At 41.5% G+C, this 18,710-nt stretch overlaps 1 protein-coding gene across 1 annotated transcript in view; it reads right to left on the reverse strand.

Annotated features, from left to right (window-relative positions):
• Positions 1-16,488, reverse strand: part of LOC308594117 (uncharacterized protein) — a 235,438-nt gene extending 218,950 nt beyond the window's left edge. The window contains exon 1 of the mRNA XM_081206854.1: positions 16,452-16,488. Within this exon, the coding sequence (XP_081062980.1) occupies positions 16,452-16,470 (19 nt within the window). The 5' untranslated portion in view covers positions 16,471-16,488. The remainder of the gene's footprint in view (positions 1-16,451) is intronic.
• Positions 16,489-18,710: the final 2,222 nt, after the last annotated feature.

Consider the following 18,710-nt stretch of genomic DNA (forward strand, 5'->3'; position numbering starts at 1 on the left):
GCGCCCAGCAGAGAAGGGAAGCATTGCAGAGCAGTTGCAGCAACATCTTTATGACTCCCCAAAGACATCTGATACTTCTGTGCTCTACTGAGAACAGACATACCTCAGAAATATAGTTTGGTTTCAGACCACTACAACAAAGTGAATTTTGCGATAAAGTGAATCACACAATTTTTTGGGGTGGGGGTGGGGTTCCCATTGCATATAAAGTGTTATGTTTACACTTTACTGTAGTCTATTAATCCAGGCCCCCTGGCTTCAAGGAATGGAGAGGAAAAACTCAGCTCCAGTGCTAGCCAGCACTACTCCCATGGCCAGAAGAGGGGCAGTAGTAGTAGGGGATTCCTTTCCCTGGAAGCAGCCGGGCTGCCCGCAGCCATGCCTATGTCCTCATAAGGACAAATATATGTGAAGCACAATAAAGCAAGGTATGCCTGTACTGGGGTAGCTGGCAGTCAGCACTGTTGGTGATGGATATTGCCATTCAGTCTGATGCTCAGCAGAGCAGAGAGGTCCTGAGAGAGGCAGCTGAAGCAATGGCCAATGTCCTTCTTGGGGGCAGGGAAAAGGCACCAAGTAGGTGTGGTATGTAGGGATTGATGGTCATCAAGCCCCAGATTAAAATCTGGTGTTGCATTGTTGGCAATGACACTCCAGGGTTTAATGCAGGCATATCTCCAAATCCTTAACTAGATTGTGGCTGGAATTAAACATGGGATGCTCTGCATGCAAAGCAAGTGTACAGCCACTGAGCTTAATGCCCTCCACTGAGTGTACTTTTTGAGGGGAATTACACTTCTCACTGTAGAAGGATGCATTGCATATAGCTAAAGAATGTCCTTTTCTTCTCCCCTAACCTGCCCAATGTTTTCCTCTTTTCTTTTTATGCAGCCTCCCCTTTATTTTCAGTTTCAAAGAACTGCAATAATTCCTGGATCACAGGGGCATGTTATAAGGGCCTCTGCCATTCTAAATCACAATGTAGCCTACAATCAAACATATTATGGCGTGATTCCAGGTGAGTCAGCAGACAATTTAGTAGTAAGCTGTTTGCATATGTATACATATACAAATGGCAAATGCAGAACACAATGTCAGAAAGCAAGAAAATGCAATCAAGAATTTATATAGTACCATTACCATCCAAGTGGAAAAAGCTCTGCAAAGAAATAGCACCACCCTTGTTTTGTCAGTTACACAGAAATGATACAAGTGGTTACTGCAAATATTATTGGAGAAAATTATAGAACCATTCTTTTCAACTCCCTTTGGTTTTATGTGAAAGAACAATGGCTTTCTCTTCCTCTTTCCCCCCAGTGAACCACTCCTGAATAGAGGGTGGAGGATTTTAATGGCTGCATATACCCAGACATTTGACTGAATAGATCTTGCTTCAGACAATTTATTTCAGTGCCGCCTCAACCGCAATGCTCCAAGGAAGCCATAGGTGGTCATCACTAACAATGGCATCACAAAAGGATGAACGAAGAGCATACCCCCCAATATTCTTCATTCCTTCTCCTCCCCAAGCTTGGCAGTGGTGGCTCTGGTGGGGGAAACAGAGACATTATGGGATCAAATCAGAAGCTAGGATGGCCCTCGTAATTCCAGGACTGTCCCTGGAAAATCGGGACACTTGGACGGTACGGAAGAGCACATGTGGAGATGTGTTGGGATATTAATAAGCAAACATATACATCATTTTTAGGAGAATGCCATGCAAAGCCAAGGGAGGGGAAGGAGCACACTCACTAATCCTACCCTCTCCATTGCATCCTTGTAGCCTGTCTCCTCTGTGTCCCATGCATTGGGGGAGAAAGTATGGAGTGGAGAGCCTGATCTATACATGTGGGCTCCCTGCACAATTTAGAGCCTTGCACTTTCAGGATTATAAACTATGCATGCGTACAGAAGGTTCCCTGCTGACATAGCAGGCCTATGGAGGAGGCAGGGCCAACAAGCACACACATTCCTCAGCCTCATATGTTGACTGCCTTAGAATAGACCTCCTATGGCTACTGGTTTCTGCACAAAAATATGAAGGGGCTAATCCATATGACTCAGGGTCAAACTACAGGGAGACCTGTGACTGAACTGACATTTTAAAAGCAACAACTGAAGAAGACCTTGAATTGGATCAGCTGCTCAGGGAGGAGTATTGGCTCTTTCCCTCCAGCACTACAAAACAGTCAGGGCCTCATCTTATTTTGGGCTTCCCTCTCCTGATCCCCTTGCCCTACCTGGCAGGCAGCCAGTGTGCCAAGACCAAGTTAAAAATCTGAGGGTCCATCAGCATCCACCAAGTTCACAGTCCAAGATCCAAAGTTGAAAGGCCAAAGGTCAGGAGACAAGGTTCAGGGTTAATCCAAATCTGAAGTCAGGATGCCCTGCAACATCAAGCCCAAAGTCTACACCCATGGAGGTCCAGGAATATCCAAGACAAGTCTTTCAACATGGACAGCTGAGCAGACACAGCACCTTAGCTCAGCTTCCTTCTTATACTGTACCTGCTGACTGCAGCTTCTGGGCTTGATGAGTCATGTGACCCTCACCTACTCTCCATTTCGTCCAACTGAAGAATGACATGCCTGCTTCCCCATCTGGCCAGCTAGTGAATTGGGCTGCAGGCCCTGGTCTGCCTCTGCTTCCTGGAGTGTCTTGACCACTGTTCCCTACACCTCAGGAAGGACCGTAATCATGGGATGGGGGGCCCCTGGGTCCTGCTGCTCATGTTCCTGTGCACTGGCCCTCATCCCCCCATCATCTTCTGTCACCCCTTGAGTACTACCTACACCAACCCCTCCTTCCTCATCCCCAGCTTGCCCCTGTTTCTCAGTCGCCTGGATCCTCTTCCTCCCCCCTGAAGTCCTACTACTTCATGAGACTCTGCTGCTGAAAGCAATGTTGAAAGGGGTAAGGGCAGATGTTGAATGGAAAATGGAGTGTGTGCAGAAGAGGCTAGTCACTTCCTCTGGCACCACAAATCCAATCCAGTTTGTCCCCCTTTGCACCTGATTTGAAGTCTTAAAAAAGACCAGATCTCATGAATCGTTTGGCTTTCAACTACCATATAAGGGGGCATTTTTAACCTGTTTTTTCTGGAGAGGCATGGTATAAATGTAACTAAAGCAAAATTAAATAGTAAATATAGGATTTCAGTATGTGATTCTACGTTGTTGTTGTTGCTGCTGCTCCTGTTTGCATAATTCTCATCCTTTATCAATAAGATCAAGGTAAGATACACAGAATGAACCCATTCTGTCTTCACAATACCCCTGTGAGGTAGTCGAAACAAAATAAAAAAAGTTCTTCCAGTAGCACCTTAGAGACCAACTAAGTTTGTTATTGGTATAAGCTTTCGTGTGCATGCACACTTCTTCAGATACCGAAAGCTCATACCAATAACAAACTTAGTTGGTCTCTAAGATGCTACTGGAAGGATATTTTTTATTTTGTTTCAACTATGGCAGACCAACATGGCAACCTACCTGCACCTGTGAGGTAGGTTAGTTTAAGAGATAGTCTTGAGCCCAAGACTGCCTACTGCAATTTATGGCAAAGCAGGAATTTCAGTGCACATGTCCCCTTTCTGTTTGTCTTTCATTAATAACACTGAGAATTAACCACAAGTTTCTATTATAGTGACTGATTCCAATGCTGTAACCTCTTGGCCCTGCAGTTGCAAGACCTTTACTTCTGAAACCTCAACATGCCTCTTAGAAATATAATTGTTTGGAGGAGAGAGGATGTTGCAGAAGAATACTGGTACATTTCTGCAGTTATTTTAATTACTCTGTTCTATGCAGTTGCTGTTATAAAGCAGGATACATATATAGAATTCATCTGAACAGCGTGGTGAATGTAAAAAATTGGTAGTATCAGTATTCATGGCAAGTGTGGATGAAGCTGATCTTAATCAGTTCAGTTTTATGCCATATTTCTATGAGTAATAAAATGCTATCGGTCCCTTGTGGGTTATTGTTTCCTCCTTCTAGAAACATGATAAAGCTCCCTTGGGTTCGAAAAGAGCCAAAGGTTTGTCACAGAGACATTTCTATGGCTCATAGATAATTGTGACCTAGTTCTGACCCCCCAGGTTTAATTGCATATAAAAATTAAAAGGCTTACGATAACTAAATTCATGCTAATTTAGGGGTGCAACTGCTTCTGTTGCTCTTGGTGGCAAAACTCAAGTGATCAGGAATGCATCCTTTAAACATCATGATATTAACCTAAACAGGTTGAGTGAATGACTGAATGCCTTCCAAGCTGCCAAGGAATCAGAGGCTCCTCATTTAAAATCAAAACTTGTTTCAACTAAAGTCTGTTATAAATAGATGTAAAGTACATCACAGGAAATATTTTGATGGCAGTTACTGATGCAAGTGCACTTGTTCCAGCTCCCAAGAGAGAGTGAAACACATATCACGTTGTTTGTGTCAAACACCTACTCCGCTACCCTGGTCGTCGGTACTGAAACTCTACAAACTGCAGCATTTGTGCTTATTTCAGAGCTGGGATGCAGACGTCAACAAGAAAACTAAAGCAATAATAGTTAACAGTCCCTGTGACATGAAGGCGTGAAGAGAGATCATCGTTAGGATTCAGCACCCTTGGCACTTTCAGGTCCTGCTGCGAGTTCCCATCCAAGTCTGCTCCAAAATTAATTAGATGTAAAACTGGATTCATTTCTCAGATGGGCAACCAGAACATAGTTCCAGTCTCCAGCTAGGTATGCTGGGCCCCAGTACATATCACTGCTGTCTGTCAGGAGGTTCTAGAGGTCACAGGTCAACCATACTGTTCACACCACAAGGCACACTCTCTCCCACTTCACTCTACTTATCGTACACGCAAGCTTCAGGCCCTCCTGTTATTTTTTTGGATCAAGAATAAAACCCTCTCCGTGGGGGGACTGGTACAAAGAGGAGATTGTGAATGCAGCAACAATGTGTTTTTCAGACACCACATTCAGGTGACATCAATGGATTATATCTGGATCAATTACATCTGGCCATCTGTTCCTTTAAGAATTAATGATTACAGAACTGTCTGTACACATCAGGGTTGGGAGGCAGTTATCATGGAGTCCACTGTGCACATGCACTGTGCAAGGGGATAAAGCACCATTAATGGCTATAACCTTTTGGTAGTGCTGTTACCCCATTGCTTGCAAACCTTTAAACTACTTGAGCATAGAGTAACCCACAGCCTTCAGGCTTTCATCCCAGGAACTGGGAAATGGCCAGCAGACTTCCCCAGTTGATTTTGGATGCAAGAGATAGAGAAGAACCTTTTGGATTGGCTCACTCAGATCCTGGTTCCACTCAGGTTTGCCTTTGACTTCTCCTGAACAGGGAGGAGTACAGTTGTACCTCGGAAGTTGAACAGAATCTGTTCTGGAAGTTCGTTCAAACATTCCGAAATGTTTGACTTCCAAAGCACGGCTTCTGATTGGCTGCAAGAAGTTCCTTCAGGGGTACATGGAAGGGTTTCAGAGGGTACATGGCAGATTTTGCTCTTGTTTCTATAAAGTAGTACATGTACTATATTATTAAAACTACCCCCACATTATCCTTGCCCAATAAGGGGTATGCCAGTAAGATGAAACTCTCAATAGTGGTATGTAATTATTGTAAGTTTGGGGTACACTGCTGTAGGGGGTCTGCTTTGCCAGCATGTTTCCTGCAGGAAATGCACCAGGGAAGTAGACCCCAGCAGGACTGAATCCTCCACTGCCCCACAGGATTGAATCCCCTGCTCAAGGGCTGAGGCCCAGATTGGGATAGGTGAGGGGAAAATAAACCTATTTGGATTGACCCTGAACCCCCCCCCCCAGGAAGTAAGGAGAGAATACGTTTGCTCACTTAAGCTTCCTGATCAATAGCGAAATCTCTCTCTCTCCCCCCCCCCCCCAATATTTCACATTCTTGTGTGTAGGCACAAGATGGGCAGTTAAAAAGAGAAAAGTGAATGGCTGGCAACAAACCTAAGTAATTCTTGTGTCAAGACTTTGACAAGCCATTTGTTGGGAAACCTATTTAACTGATTGCAGTCTACATACAGTTAACAGATGTGCCATCCAGGCATATGTCAAGCTCCCTTTCAGCGTTAGCAATTAATGGCAGTCGCTGGTGATGAAATAGTGGGTCTTTTAATCTCGTTTTTAAAGGAGAGAGGACAGTATAATTTCTTTTGTAGAATTTATCCATGTGGTAAAAGGGGGGGGGGGCAGATCCATGCCATATTTGAATAATTTGGAGTAGGGGAGAAAATTGCTCAAGGAGCTGTATTTTAGTACTTGCACCTTTTCTCAACCTGGAGATTTGAGAACCTACATCAGAGAGGGGAAACCTTTTCAGTCTGAGGTTCACAGATTCCCTACTCAGCAACATTCTGAGGGTCACATGCCAGGGCAGAACCAGAGGCAAAATTGGGTGGAGCAATGGATGTGAATTTTTCCTTCGTCCAACAGGCTAGTTTCTACACACACACACACACACACACACACACACACACACACACCCTCTAGACCTCTGTGTTTGACTCTTGAGACTCTTTCCAATTCACATGCCCTCCCAAGCCACATAACCTACTCTGTCCTTCATCCATGTAAGTATCAGAGTTCAAGGAGACATCCCAAGCAGGTAAAAGCACACAAGGAGAGTGTGAAGCAGGGCTGGTAAGGAATGTGAGCTGGGGGGAAGATGTGTGGTCTGGGAAGAATCCCAAGGGCAAAGAGGGGGATATTTGGTCCCTGGGCTTGAGGTCCCCCATCCCTGACCTTATGTGGAACAGAGAGATCATATTTGCAACATATAACCTAGTTTTAATTTAGGGAGTCAGATATATATATATATATATATATATATATATATATATATATATATATATGCTTTCGTAGATTTTCACGGGTACAGGAATGTAGGTTTTGGTGTCTTCGGGTGTCTTCCCGTGTAAGAGTTGGGGTGTCTAGGCGACGTTTCGACGAGGTCTCACTCGTCATCTTCAGGCTGGTGCTTTCGGCTTCTTGTTCTAGTAAGCTCTGTTCTAGTAACAAGAAGCCGAAAGCACCAGCCTGAAGATGACGAGTGAGACCTCGTCGAAACGTCGCCTAGACACCCCAACTCTTACACGGGAAGACACCCGAAGACACCAAAACCTACATATATATATATATATATATATATATATATATATATATATATATATATGGGTATAATTTATAATCTTTATATAGGAGATATATATTTAGCCCTTATTCATGCAGGCCTGCATGCTGTACGCTCCCACTGCTAGTTTGGGCAGCGCCATACTCAAGACAGCTACAATCTGTATTTATCCTATATCTATGCCATCATTTCTTATGAAATGCAGCTGCTTGATCCATTTCCCTTCAAGACAGCTTGAGAGAAAGAGCAACCTAGCTGTGTTTTAAGCAGGTACTGTGCACACCATGGATAGTGATGAATAACTTCACTGGACTGTGGCAAAAAGAGTGTAAAACCAGTAAAAAAAAAAGGCACACTAACAAGCTTGATCTACTTGGTTTGAAGGCAATAGTCAAACTGACTTCAGCTTAAAGAAGTTAGTCTGAAACTGAATTAATACAGCTGCTATCATGGGGAATCTAAAATCATAGCTCATATCTAGGTAATTAAATTACTTATGAACCACACTCTTTAATTTTTGAGTATAGGATTACTATTACTGCTACTACTGGCACTCACCCATCATTGCTACTACAGGCAATTAACATGCCATAACTGAATTTGAAATGGTTTCTGTAAAATCAAGCTTGTGGCTCCTTTTTATTCTGCTCATGTGTATTTTTCCCACTGATCAAATATTGTTCTGTGGGTTATTTGCAACATTCCTCCTCCTTGAACAGAAGAGTTTGAATATGGAAGAAACTTCCCAGTAAAATATGCAGTCTTGGCAATTTCCCTTCTGATCCACCTGAATCTGGCTCAACATACCCAGGTCCTCCAGACTATCTTGCAATATAGATATGGAATGAATAATATATCCATGACAAGGCTGGCAAATGGAGTTGGATCAAAAGATAGTAATAGCACGGTGGTTTTTTTTATTGAAAACATTATCAGTCACTGATGTTCATCCTGAAGGGCAGGAAATCCACAAGAGTACTTTGGAATGTTTACATTCCAAGAATGTACCTTCTGGTTAAAGAAAAAGATAGCAAATTTTTCTAGTTGTGTGTTGTACAAACAAAATGTAAAACTATGCATGTCATGAATTTAAAACTACAAGGGAGACCTGCTGCCAAAGATCTGCTTGGTTATTTTGAATCAATATATGAAATTTAGTTTTTGTCATCTCTTCATATAGTTTTGCACCATTAACACACAGTTTCTCCTGTCCCCGGACTCCATCTGAAATTAGCCCCCGCCTTTCCCCTGACTCTTTTGCCCCCAAACCTACTGTCTCCTGGTTCTCCCTTGAATTTTCAACAATGTCATATCTGTATAATAGGTTTGTGCTGTTAAAAAAGTAATGTTGTCCCAGTGCTATCTATAGAAATGGTAATGCATGTTTCTGTGCTAGATATCTCCTGAAGAACTCATTCTGGCACTATAAAGAGCAGAATTACCAGATGGAACGATTTCTCAGCGTGCTGTGATTGGCATATCCATGACAATGTGAATATGATACCCTTAAGTAAATCACAGCAACTCTGTACTTCTCTCTTCAGCATCTTATTTTTGTACTATATAATAAGCTCCTCAATTTGCCCTCATTCTCAATTTTTGTCCTTGATTCTAAGCCACAGTCAGATTACTTGGAGTGGAATTAGCAAAGAGGCTTGGAGCGAAGGTTTGCAAAGTTCCCTTCTATGCCCTTTTATTGTCAACAAGTAAGCCCTGAGAAACAAGTAAGCCTTACACAAACACACTTCAGTTTAGAAAGGGTATTAGAATGTTTAAAATAAAGGGAGTTTCATAGAATCATAGAATCGGAAAGAACCCTACTGGCCAGCTAGTCCAAACCCCTACAATGCATGATAGATGTCCATCCAGCCACAGCTTCAAAAGTAGCATGAAAGTTACTGTTTTCTGTTTCTTTGCACTACATCATTGCTGCCCAGTAACGCTATAAAACCTCTCCCAACATGATAGACAAGGTCACTTAGGCAGAGGCCTTACTTTATTGATTGGTGGTACCAAACAGGTCCCAAGGCTGACACACAGATCTTTCAATACATCCAAGATAGCTCAAGACAACATGGCTTCCAAGAATATAAAGTGAGTCAAGCCAAGCTAGAATCCTGTTCTCACAACAGCCAACAAATGCCCTGTGATCTTCAGATGAAGGGCAGTATATAAATTGAATAAAAAATAAAATAAAAAGATGACCTGATGCATGTGGGAAGTCTGCAAGCTGCACACGAGTCTTCTTTGTGGGCTTCTTATACTGTAGGCTTCTGGTTGGCTTCTGTGAGAACAGGATGCTGGAACAGATGGGCTATTGACCTGATCCAGCAGGCTCTTCTTATGTTCTAAGATAATACCAATGAAAAAGCCGGTAAAGCAGCCTCCTTGTTCAAACAGGCATTCAAGTACCCCCTGTCAGTAGCCCTGCTTTTCTTGCTTGCCTTTTGTCTAAACTGAAAAGCCCCAGATCGCAATGCCACAGGAAAGGTAAAAGTAGATGGGCTTATAGCTGAGGTGCATGGGTTTGCTCAGCAGTAAGTTTCATAACACTTACTCCCTAGAGTGGTTTAGACCGGCAGAGATCAGGCAGCAAGTCCTCCCTCTTTGATGTTATCTGAAAAGTCCTGACTTTATGTGACTTTTTTATTGGCTTACTTCAACATTTTTCAATATTCTATAGGAATTTACTGTTTTTCCTACTTTTTCTACTTTTTAAGATGCTGTCTAGAAAAAGTAGAGACATCACCTTACCAACAAAGGCCTGTATAGTAAAAGCTATGGTTTTCCCAGTAGTGATGTATGGAAGTGAGAGCTGGACCATAAAGAAGGCTGATCGCCGAAGAATTGATGCTTTTGAACTATGGTGCTGGAGAAGACTCTTGAGAGTCCCATGGACTGCAAGAAGATCAAACCTCTCCATTCTTAAGGAAATCAGCCCTGAGTGCTCACTGGAAGGACAGATCGTGAAGCTGAGGCTCCAATACTTTGGCCACCTCATGAGAAGAGAAGACTCCCTGGAAAAGACCCTGATGTTGGGAAAGATGGAGGGCACAAGGAGAAGGGGACAACAGAGGATGAGATGGTTGGATGGTGTTCTTGAAGCTACCAGCATGAGTTTGATGAAACTGCGGGAGGCAGTGGAGGACAGAAGTGCCTGGTGTGCTCTGGTCCATGGGGTCACGAAGAGTCGGACACGACTAAACGACTAAACAACAACATAGAAATTTAACAACTACTCCCCATTAGGTCTCCTACTCTAATTTTACCACCCCCATTAATATACACAACTTATTAAGTAAAAACTAAAAGGAATAAGAAGAGAAACCAGATATAATAATAAGGTTATAATAATAACCTTATTATTATATATCATAATAAGAACACATAAATAAGAAAGGATAAGGGATTTTGAAAGAACAATAGAACCAGCAGATTCAGCAAAAGACGGAAACTCTGGAACTAATTATTTCCCAAAATCGTTTCCCACCACCCAATTTAATGACTTGTTTCTTAGTCTCACTATTTCCTCTTTTTTTACATTTACTTCATTTATATTTCATTTATGCTCTTATGCATTGTAAATAAGAATATAAAACTCCCCTCCACGCACACATTACTGCACTTGCCACACTGATCTGATCTGCAAGTGGAATATTGACAGCATGGGATCCTGCTCCCACTCCTCTCAGGCCATAAAAAAACATAAGAAGAGTCCTGCTGGATCAGATCCTGAGTTCTACGGATGCAAATTTATTAATGCACATTTAATAAATAATAATATGCTGGAGGTGGCTTTTTGTTTCCAGAAGGAATACAATAAGTGGTAATTGGCTGAAATTAGAGGATGTTGTACAGGTGACCATTTGTGGCAATGCCCTCTTACACATCTACTTATGTGTAAACTGCACAATGAAAAGTGCACCTGGGGTAAGTGTCTCACCCCAGAAAACTGGATGAAGGTTAAACATTCCTGATAGGTGCTCCAGCCTGCCAGCTTTGCCCTCCCCAAGAAAATCCATTCCATCCCCAGCCCCACCTGCTATTCACCCCAAACCCCAATAGTCAATCAGCATTCCCTGGGCACTAAGTACCTTCTCTTCTGGGTGGTCCCTCCAGGATTTTTTCCTTTTTAAAATAAGTTTTTTTCTAACTTCTGCAAGCTCACCACCTGTTAATATCTTCTTCATGTTGTGTTGATGGGGTGTGTTATGGCTACAGAAGGATCCACACTCACCTTTAAAGCAGGGGAGTTATTTATTTATGTGGCATGTATTTGGTGACACCACTGGAAGACAGTGATTCAAGTACATTTGAGAGTTTAGCTACACTGGCCTTATTCCTGGCATCCTTCCTGACATGTATCTTAAGAATGCACATTCAGAAAATTAATATGAGTAGCTGTTTTAAGGCAGATCCTTCTTATCTGTGGCCTTGAAATAATCTTCATTCTTACAGCTTTATGATTATCCCAACACATTTATGTATTTTTAAATATGTACATTTTTTTCCAGGGCAGTTCATGAATTAAGATCTGACTGTTTCACAGAGACAATATTCAGAAAAACAAGGAATGGCTTGTTAAGCAACATCATGATGATGGATGACTCCATTAATTCTAATTTTGCTTGAGCATTTCTGCATCTTCTAGAGAATTATCAGTTTTATTTAGTACCTACAGTTAGCAGCAGTAACAGTTTCTGAAAGCCCTTTATATCCCCCCCACCCTTAAAGAAATCCCTTCATTTTATACTTGCACAAATAGGCTTTGTTTTCCTTTTCTGATATTCTTAGAAAACTATCTGACATTAATTAGAGGTATACAAATAGATAAGAGAGTGGGGAAATTCTGGTCTGGAAACTTGTTTTTAATTACAGGAAAACAGAATCCCCATTATGCCAAAGCTACTTGCTGCACACGTCAGTTTATTCAGAAGCAAATATCTGCATTAGGCTGAGGAGGAGGTTCTTGGTCTGACCTTTTTCTTTGGTTATTGAATTTAGGTACAGCTAATTCTTTGTTTCTTGGCTTTGTGATGCAATTGAAAGAAAGGACAAATTTGCAGTAGCTGCAGTATCAGAAGGCAGAGTGCAACGATGCTTTCAAGAGTGTCATCATTTCCTCTTCACTTATAACATAGGCAGGGACGCGGACTTAGAAAAAATATTGGGGGGGCCCGGGAAAGCTCATGAATAATAAATAAGCTCATGAATATGCAAATAAAGTGGCTCCGGCCCTAAATAGGGCAAGCCACGCCCCCCCAGCCAGCCGATTGGCTGGCTGGGAGGTGTGGCCAGTCGGGATTCCCCTGTTCTCGCGGGATTTCCGGCAGTGCCTCCGATTAGGGCGCGCGGCTGGCTGGCTGGCGAAGGAGCAGGTGAGGAGGAGGCGGGGGACGGCGGCGGCGCTCTCCTGGAAGGGCGCCCGCCCGAGATTATTGGGGGGGCTGAGCCCCCCCCCAAATTTTTTTTGAGGGGGCTCGAGCCCCCTCAAGCCCCATGGAGTCGGCGCCTATGAACATAGGCCTTATTTACCGTATTTATTTTACAATGTCCTGATCTTGAACATATGCATGTCTTCCATGTCTTCCCTAAAGCTATAGTGGAACTGCACTGTAGTCTGAATATGATTATATGAATTAGGGGCAAATACTTTGGACAGCCACCTGAAGATGACAAGCTAAGCAAAATATATGGCAGAGAAAGTGGTGTCCTAACATGCAATACATGTTAGGAGATGGAGTTTAAGAATTCTGTCCAGCACCCCAGCCAACTGAGATCAAGCAGACACCTTCACTGTACACTTTTTGGAGCAGCTAAAAACATTATCATTTAGACAAACCTATTCACATGCTTAGGAATTTGAGGTAATTTTAACCTGTTTTGGTATTTAACTTTTGTACATTTTAAAGTACTGTTGTATTTTCTCTCTCTCTCTTGATTTTATTGTTGTAAATTGTTTTGAGGTTTTTTTTTTACAATCAAGCGATGTATAAATTAAAAGAATTAGATAAATAAATAAATAAATATTCCCTTGTTTCCTGAACAATTCAAGTTGTTATCTAGCCCCCTGACCTTCACAGAGGGTATACAATGAAATGATACCCCTTATTTTGGCAAGAGAGTAAGGTTGCATACAACCTAACTTGTTTTATCACAAAAATATAGCTTTTCTCAAAATGGAATAATCAATCATCATCACCATGTAGATTTATTCTAGATCAGGCATGTCCAACAGGTCAATCATGATCTACCAGTTAATCGCGGCAATGTTCCTGGTCAATTGCGATGGTACTTATTTTTATTTATTTATTTTAAAAAAGCTCCACTACTTTGGGCACTCTTCCCTTAAAAAAGCTTAACAACTCTTGGCAATGGCAATAGGTAGATCACTGTGAGGTTTTTATATACTGGAAGTAGATCACAGTCTCTTGGGAGCTGGTCATGCCTGTTCTAGGTCAAACCATCCACAATGGTGGGTGTGGTTATTTGATATGCTTTTGAAAACCCTCCCCTTCCTTAAGCTATCCATGCCTTTTCTTCTCTGCACATATCCCAGGTGAATGAAGAAGTGGTGGTTATGATCCTGGTATAAGCCCATCCATCATTCAGCAGGTATAGATACACTCCCATTGCCAGAACCGATGACATCTGTTTTCACATGGACACACTGTGGGATCATGCAGACTCAATCTGCAATAAGCTCCCCCCCCCCATCATGATCACAGTTTCTCAAGAAGCACTTTTCAGGTGCAAAAAAATATACAGCAGATCTTGATTATGTATGGACTGTGCAGAAATAACAAGTGCAGAAATGTTTTTAGTATAAACTGTACATAGCCTAAATGACATGAATACATGGATTAAAGAGATCAAATGCAAACAGGAGACACATGTGACGTGCCTCTCCTTTTCTGGACTGTTTGACTTCAGATTGCGGCTGGAGGATTAAATGCTTAAATTAATCTTTAAGTTAAATAATAACTTGCCTGTGCACAATTACCGGTACCTTGTCAGGGAAAAGACTAAGAGAACACCTTCTTCCCGATATCATAGTTTGGTATCTGAACTGTTTTTCTTTGTTCTTAAGTATGAGAGAATAACTCAGTTGCTCACTCCCAAAGCTGCAGTTTCAAGTGAGATTGCCCAGAACAAGAAAGGAGGAAATCTTCTTATCAGGCTGGTAGAGGGAGAGCGATGTAGCACCTCATGGAACAGATTAGGAGGTGTGTGGGGGGGTGTCCCCTTGTTAGATGCCTTCCAGAAGAAGCCGGACCACCATATCTTGGGGGTGCTCTTGCGGGTGCATCAAGCAAGCGGTTAGAATGGATGGCCTTAAAGACCATCCAACTCTAGGAGTCTAGTTGACTTGTAGTTCTGAGCAAAATCTTGGACTATAAGTTTTTAGTATACTGTACAAATCCCTGTCCTAGTGTTGATAGATAACACAAACCATCCCTTTGACTTAAAGGCTTTACAACCTAAATAGCGCTTGAAACAGTCTTTGCTTGTTGCTTCCTGTCTCATCTTCACTAGACAAAAATGTTCATTCCCAGACAACTACGTAGCACAGCATAAGTATTTGAATATCTTTGACGATAAGTTGTAGGGGAGGAAAAGATACCTCTCTCATTTGCAAATTCTATGCATTTGCAGTGGAAAATTAGAACAGCCAAAACAGCTTTTGGCTGCTCTGTTACCCTTTTCACTCTGTAAAAAAGTTGAGTGTCAATAAGATGACATTTCCTGCTTTAATTGTCACATGAATAGATTGTTCCTCCCCCCACCCTCCAATAATTGCTGAAGACTTATACGGCCTAAATTAAAGTGACAGAAAAATATGGCAATTGCTAGCACCATCTATTGGTACAAACATAGAAAAATCACATTAATTCCAACAATATATGCATGCTTTCAGTGTACAATTTGATAGGATTTATGTTGCTTTAATTGAGGTTTTTATGCATGTAAGAAAATGGATAATTTATAAAAGCATCTATTTAATAGCTGCTATCTGCATTGTTTTTGGATGCATTTGCAGATTTCTATAAAGAAATGACTGTTCTTAAACTGGTAAAAGATGAGGGTTGTTTTTTTTTATTAAAGTTACAAATACCTCAGCAATCCCTATCATGCATCAGCCTCAGCAGGGGGATTAAACATACATGGAACGTAATCAGTTCTCTCTGGGTTAGCTGATTTGTAACGATTTTATGCAGATGAAATTTAAGATTAATTATGGGATAACTCATGGGCAATTCACATGAATATTTGGGGGGCTTAATTTACATCTGTGGTGCCTTTTTATTGAGCATAGATTCAAATATTGAGATAATGAAGGAGTGTCTGAGCATTTCATTCTGAAATGATCAGTTCCCTGTTAAGTGCTCCTTTGTAAATGATGCCCCTGAAGTGCTTTTGGTGGCCTACTAGCTAAATTGCTGAAGCCATCTTGCACAGATTCAGATCACCATCCATCTAGCCCATTACTGATAAATTTGACTGACAGCAGCTCTCCAAGGACTAGCACAGCTTTCTGAAATCCTTTTAGCAGAGAATGAATCTGGATTCTTCTGCATGCAACACATTATTCTACCCCTATGGCTCTTTTCTGAAAGGTCCTGGGAACTTGATGAAGCATTCAGATTATGGCCTGCCACCTCAATGCTTAAACCATCTTAGCCATTAGTCATGGATGATGAGAGTTGTAGTCCAACAACATCTGGGTTTGGGATCAGATGGTGGTCATGCCCCTTTCCATATACAGTTGTACCTTGGGTTAAGAACTTAATTCGTTCTGGAGGTCTGTTCTTAACCTGAAACTGTTCTTAACCTGAAGCACCACTTTAGCTAATGGGGCCCCCTGCTACCACTGCGCCACCGCTGCACAATTTCTGTTCTCATCCTGAAGCAAAGTTCTTAACCCAAGATACTATTTCTGGGTTAGCGGAGTCTGTAACCTGAAGCGTATGTAACCTGAAGTGCATGTAACCCGAGGTACCACTGTACAGTGGTACCTTGGTTCTCAAACTTAATCCGTTCCGGAAGTCCTTTCCAAAACCAAAGCGTTCCTAAACCAAGGCATGCTTCCCCATAGAAAGTAATGCGAAATGGATTAATCCATTCCAGACTTTTAAAAACAACCCCTAAAACAGACATTTAGCATGAATTTTACTATCTAATGAGAACATTGATTCATAAAATGAAAGCAATAATCAATGTACCATACTATAAAATAAATAAGACAGTATTGTAGGTGATTAAAAAAAAATATCTTACCTGCATGGATGATAGTCATTGTTTGGATGGGGGGCTTTTATCCCCGTCTGCAGTCACATTATCAATCAATCAATCAGTAGCCGAACTGGGTTCCACACAGTCACAAAAACAAATTAACCAAAAAAGCCACAAAAACGCAAAATAAATAGCAAAACAAAAGCGCCAAACTTAATCCGTTCTGGAAGTCCATTTGACTTCTGAAATGTTCGAAAACCAAGGTGCAGCTGATTGGTGATTCGGCATTTGAGAACCAAGGGGTTGGCGTATCAAGGAGTTTGAGAACAAAGGTACCACTGTACACAGTTCTTTATTTCTCTGAGCATATGTGGCATTTTTGTGCCCATATTATTTCAATGAAACCCTCGTGTTCCATGTATGAATAGAATGGCTGACCCTGCATTAATGTATGTGCTCCAAAGTCTCCAGAACTCCAGAAAAAAACTAAGTGAAGCCTCTGACAGCCATGACAGTCAAACCACATGTTGACTTCTTCTTAATGTGAATATGTGCTGACCATCATGTGTGATCTTTCTAACAGGTACTTAACTGCAGCATGTGGTTGTTGTTTTTCATGTAATTGCAGGTGGCTAAGACAGAATGCTAGAACTGTGATATGTCACCTTCACATAACTTCATTGCTTTTTGTGCATTTCTTCACACACCCTGCAGATTGATAAGCAAAAAAACACTTTGATTTCATGAAAACCGAATGTTGCATGAAAGATGTAAACAACATTGTGCACATTATGAAATGTGAGCTACCAAAAAGAAAAGGGGAAGAGTCAAATGTGATTGTATCACAGCACAGGTACTGTTTTGTTTTGTTTTTAGTTGTATTTGGGAGGAGGGAGGATTTGGCAGGGAGAAGAGTATTATCTTTTGTTCTGTAGTTTCCTCCAAATGGAGAGCAGAGGACACATTCTCCATTAATTTATTTCCCGCCCCCTGCACAAAACTGTGATTATGGGCTTTGGGAATGAGGTGTGAGGGTTCTGACAGGGTCCTAGAGCAATCCCTTCTTCTTCCCAAAGCAGGGCAAGTGCTTACGACGCTTTGGAGAAAAGACAGGAGGATTCTAGGACTCAGTCCAAGCACTCAGTGAAAATTATAGTGCGGAATCCAGAAACATAGCTAGATTTTAAAATAAGGATGTGTCCATCTGTAAATTTTGCATTCATTTACCGGTAAATGCAGCAGAAACCCATGTGCATTTACACAAAGGTAATTTCCACTGTGGAGAGTAGGGCTTACTCCTATGTAAGTCTTCACAGGATTACGGCATTAAGCACCACTTTTTTATCCTTAGGACTCCGTTCAATAAGGGACTAGCACTGTCATGTGATTTAACTATCATGTGACATTTATTAAAGTGGCTAAACAATTCTTGGATGACAACAGAACCTCCTTCCTGATGCAAATAATGTAGGGGGGGATTTGGATCAGGACCACAGTGTGGGCTAAAGTCCTATTTGCTCCACTTCATGTTCCTGATGTAGACTGGGACCCTCATGACTGCTATTTACTGAAAAGCAGCACACATTTCATACAGCTGATAATTGTGTATTGAACATCACATTTGCTTTGGACCATCGTCTCCATTGGAAAGTAAGTCAGCAAATAGATTTAAAAAAAAAGATCCTGCAACTTGGATGGACTCTAAATCTGCAATGGGAAAAAGTTTTGAGGAGGCCGGGCAGCAGCTATGCCATTTCCAGCCTAGCCTGAGAATCAAGAGCTGTTGTGTGAAATGCTGCAATAAAAACCACTTCCTGGCTCCTGTGGGTATCTTTAGACCAGCTGTCATGAGCATTTGCCCTCAGGGTCAAGAAAAGAAGCCTGGATAAAATAAAGCCTTGAATACAACGGTCTACATTCATTACAAAAAAATATTTTCATTATGTTTCCTGTGTGTAGAGAATTATTTTCTTTTATTACTCTAAGCTGGCTTTAGACATCAAGGGAGCCGGTAGCTGCTGGGGGCTGTCTTTAAAAGCCATTTTACAAAAAAACAAAAAAACCCAAAATGAAAACAACGATGGAACATAATGAGTTTTTGATCCAGGGTTTCCATGAAATTTTATGAGGAAAAAAGTCTTCATTGTAATCTAATGAAAATATTGCCCCTTTCCCCAAATTTCATTTTCTCTAAAGAACCTGTATCACCTTGTTTTTTTTGTTTGTTCACTACATAAAGGCAAGGATTGCCCTCATTCCACATTTTTTTCCTGCCCCCTAGGACATTTCTTGTTGACTTCTTTA

This window comes from Podarcis bocagei (assembly GCF_964188305.1).
Source record: "Podarcis bocagei genome assembly, chromosome: 8".
NCBI lineage: Eukaryota > Metazoa > Chordata > Lepidosauria > Squamata > Lacertidae > Podarcis > Podarcis bocagei.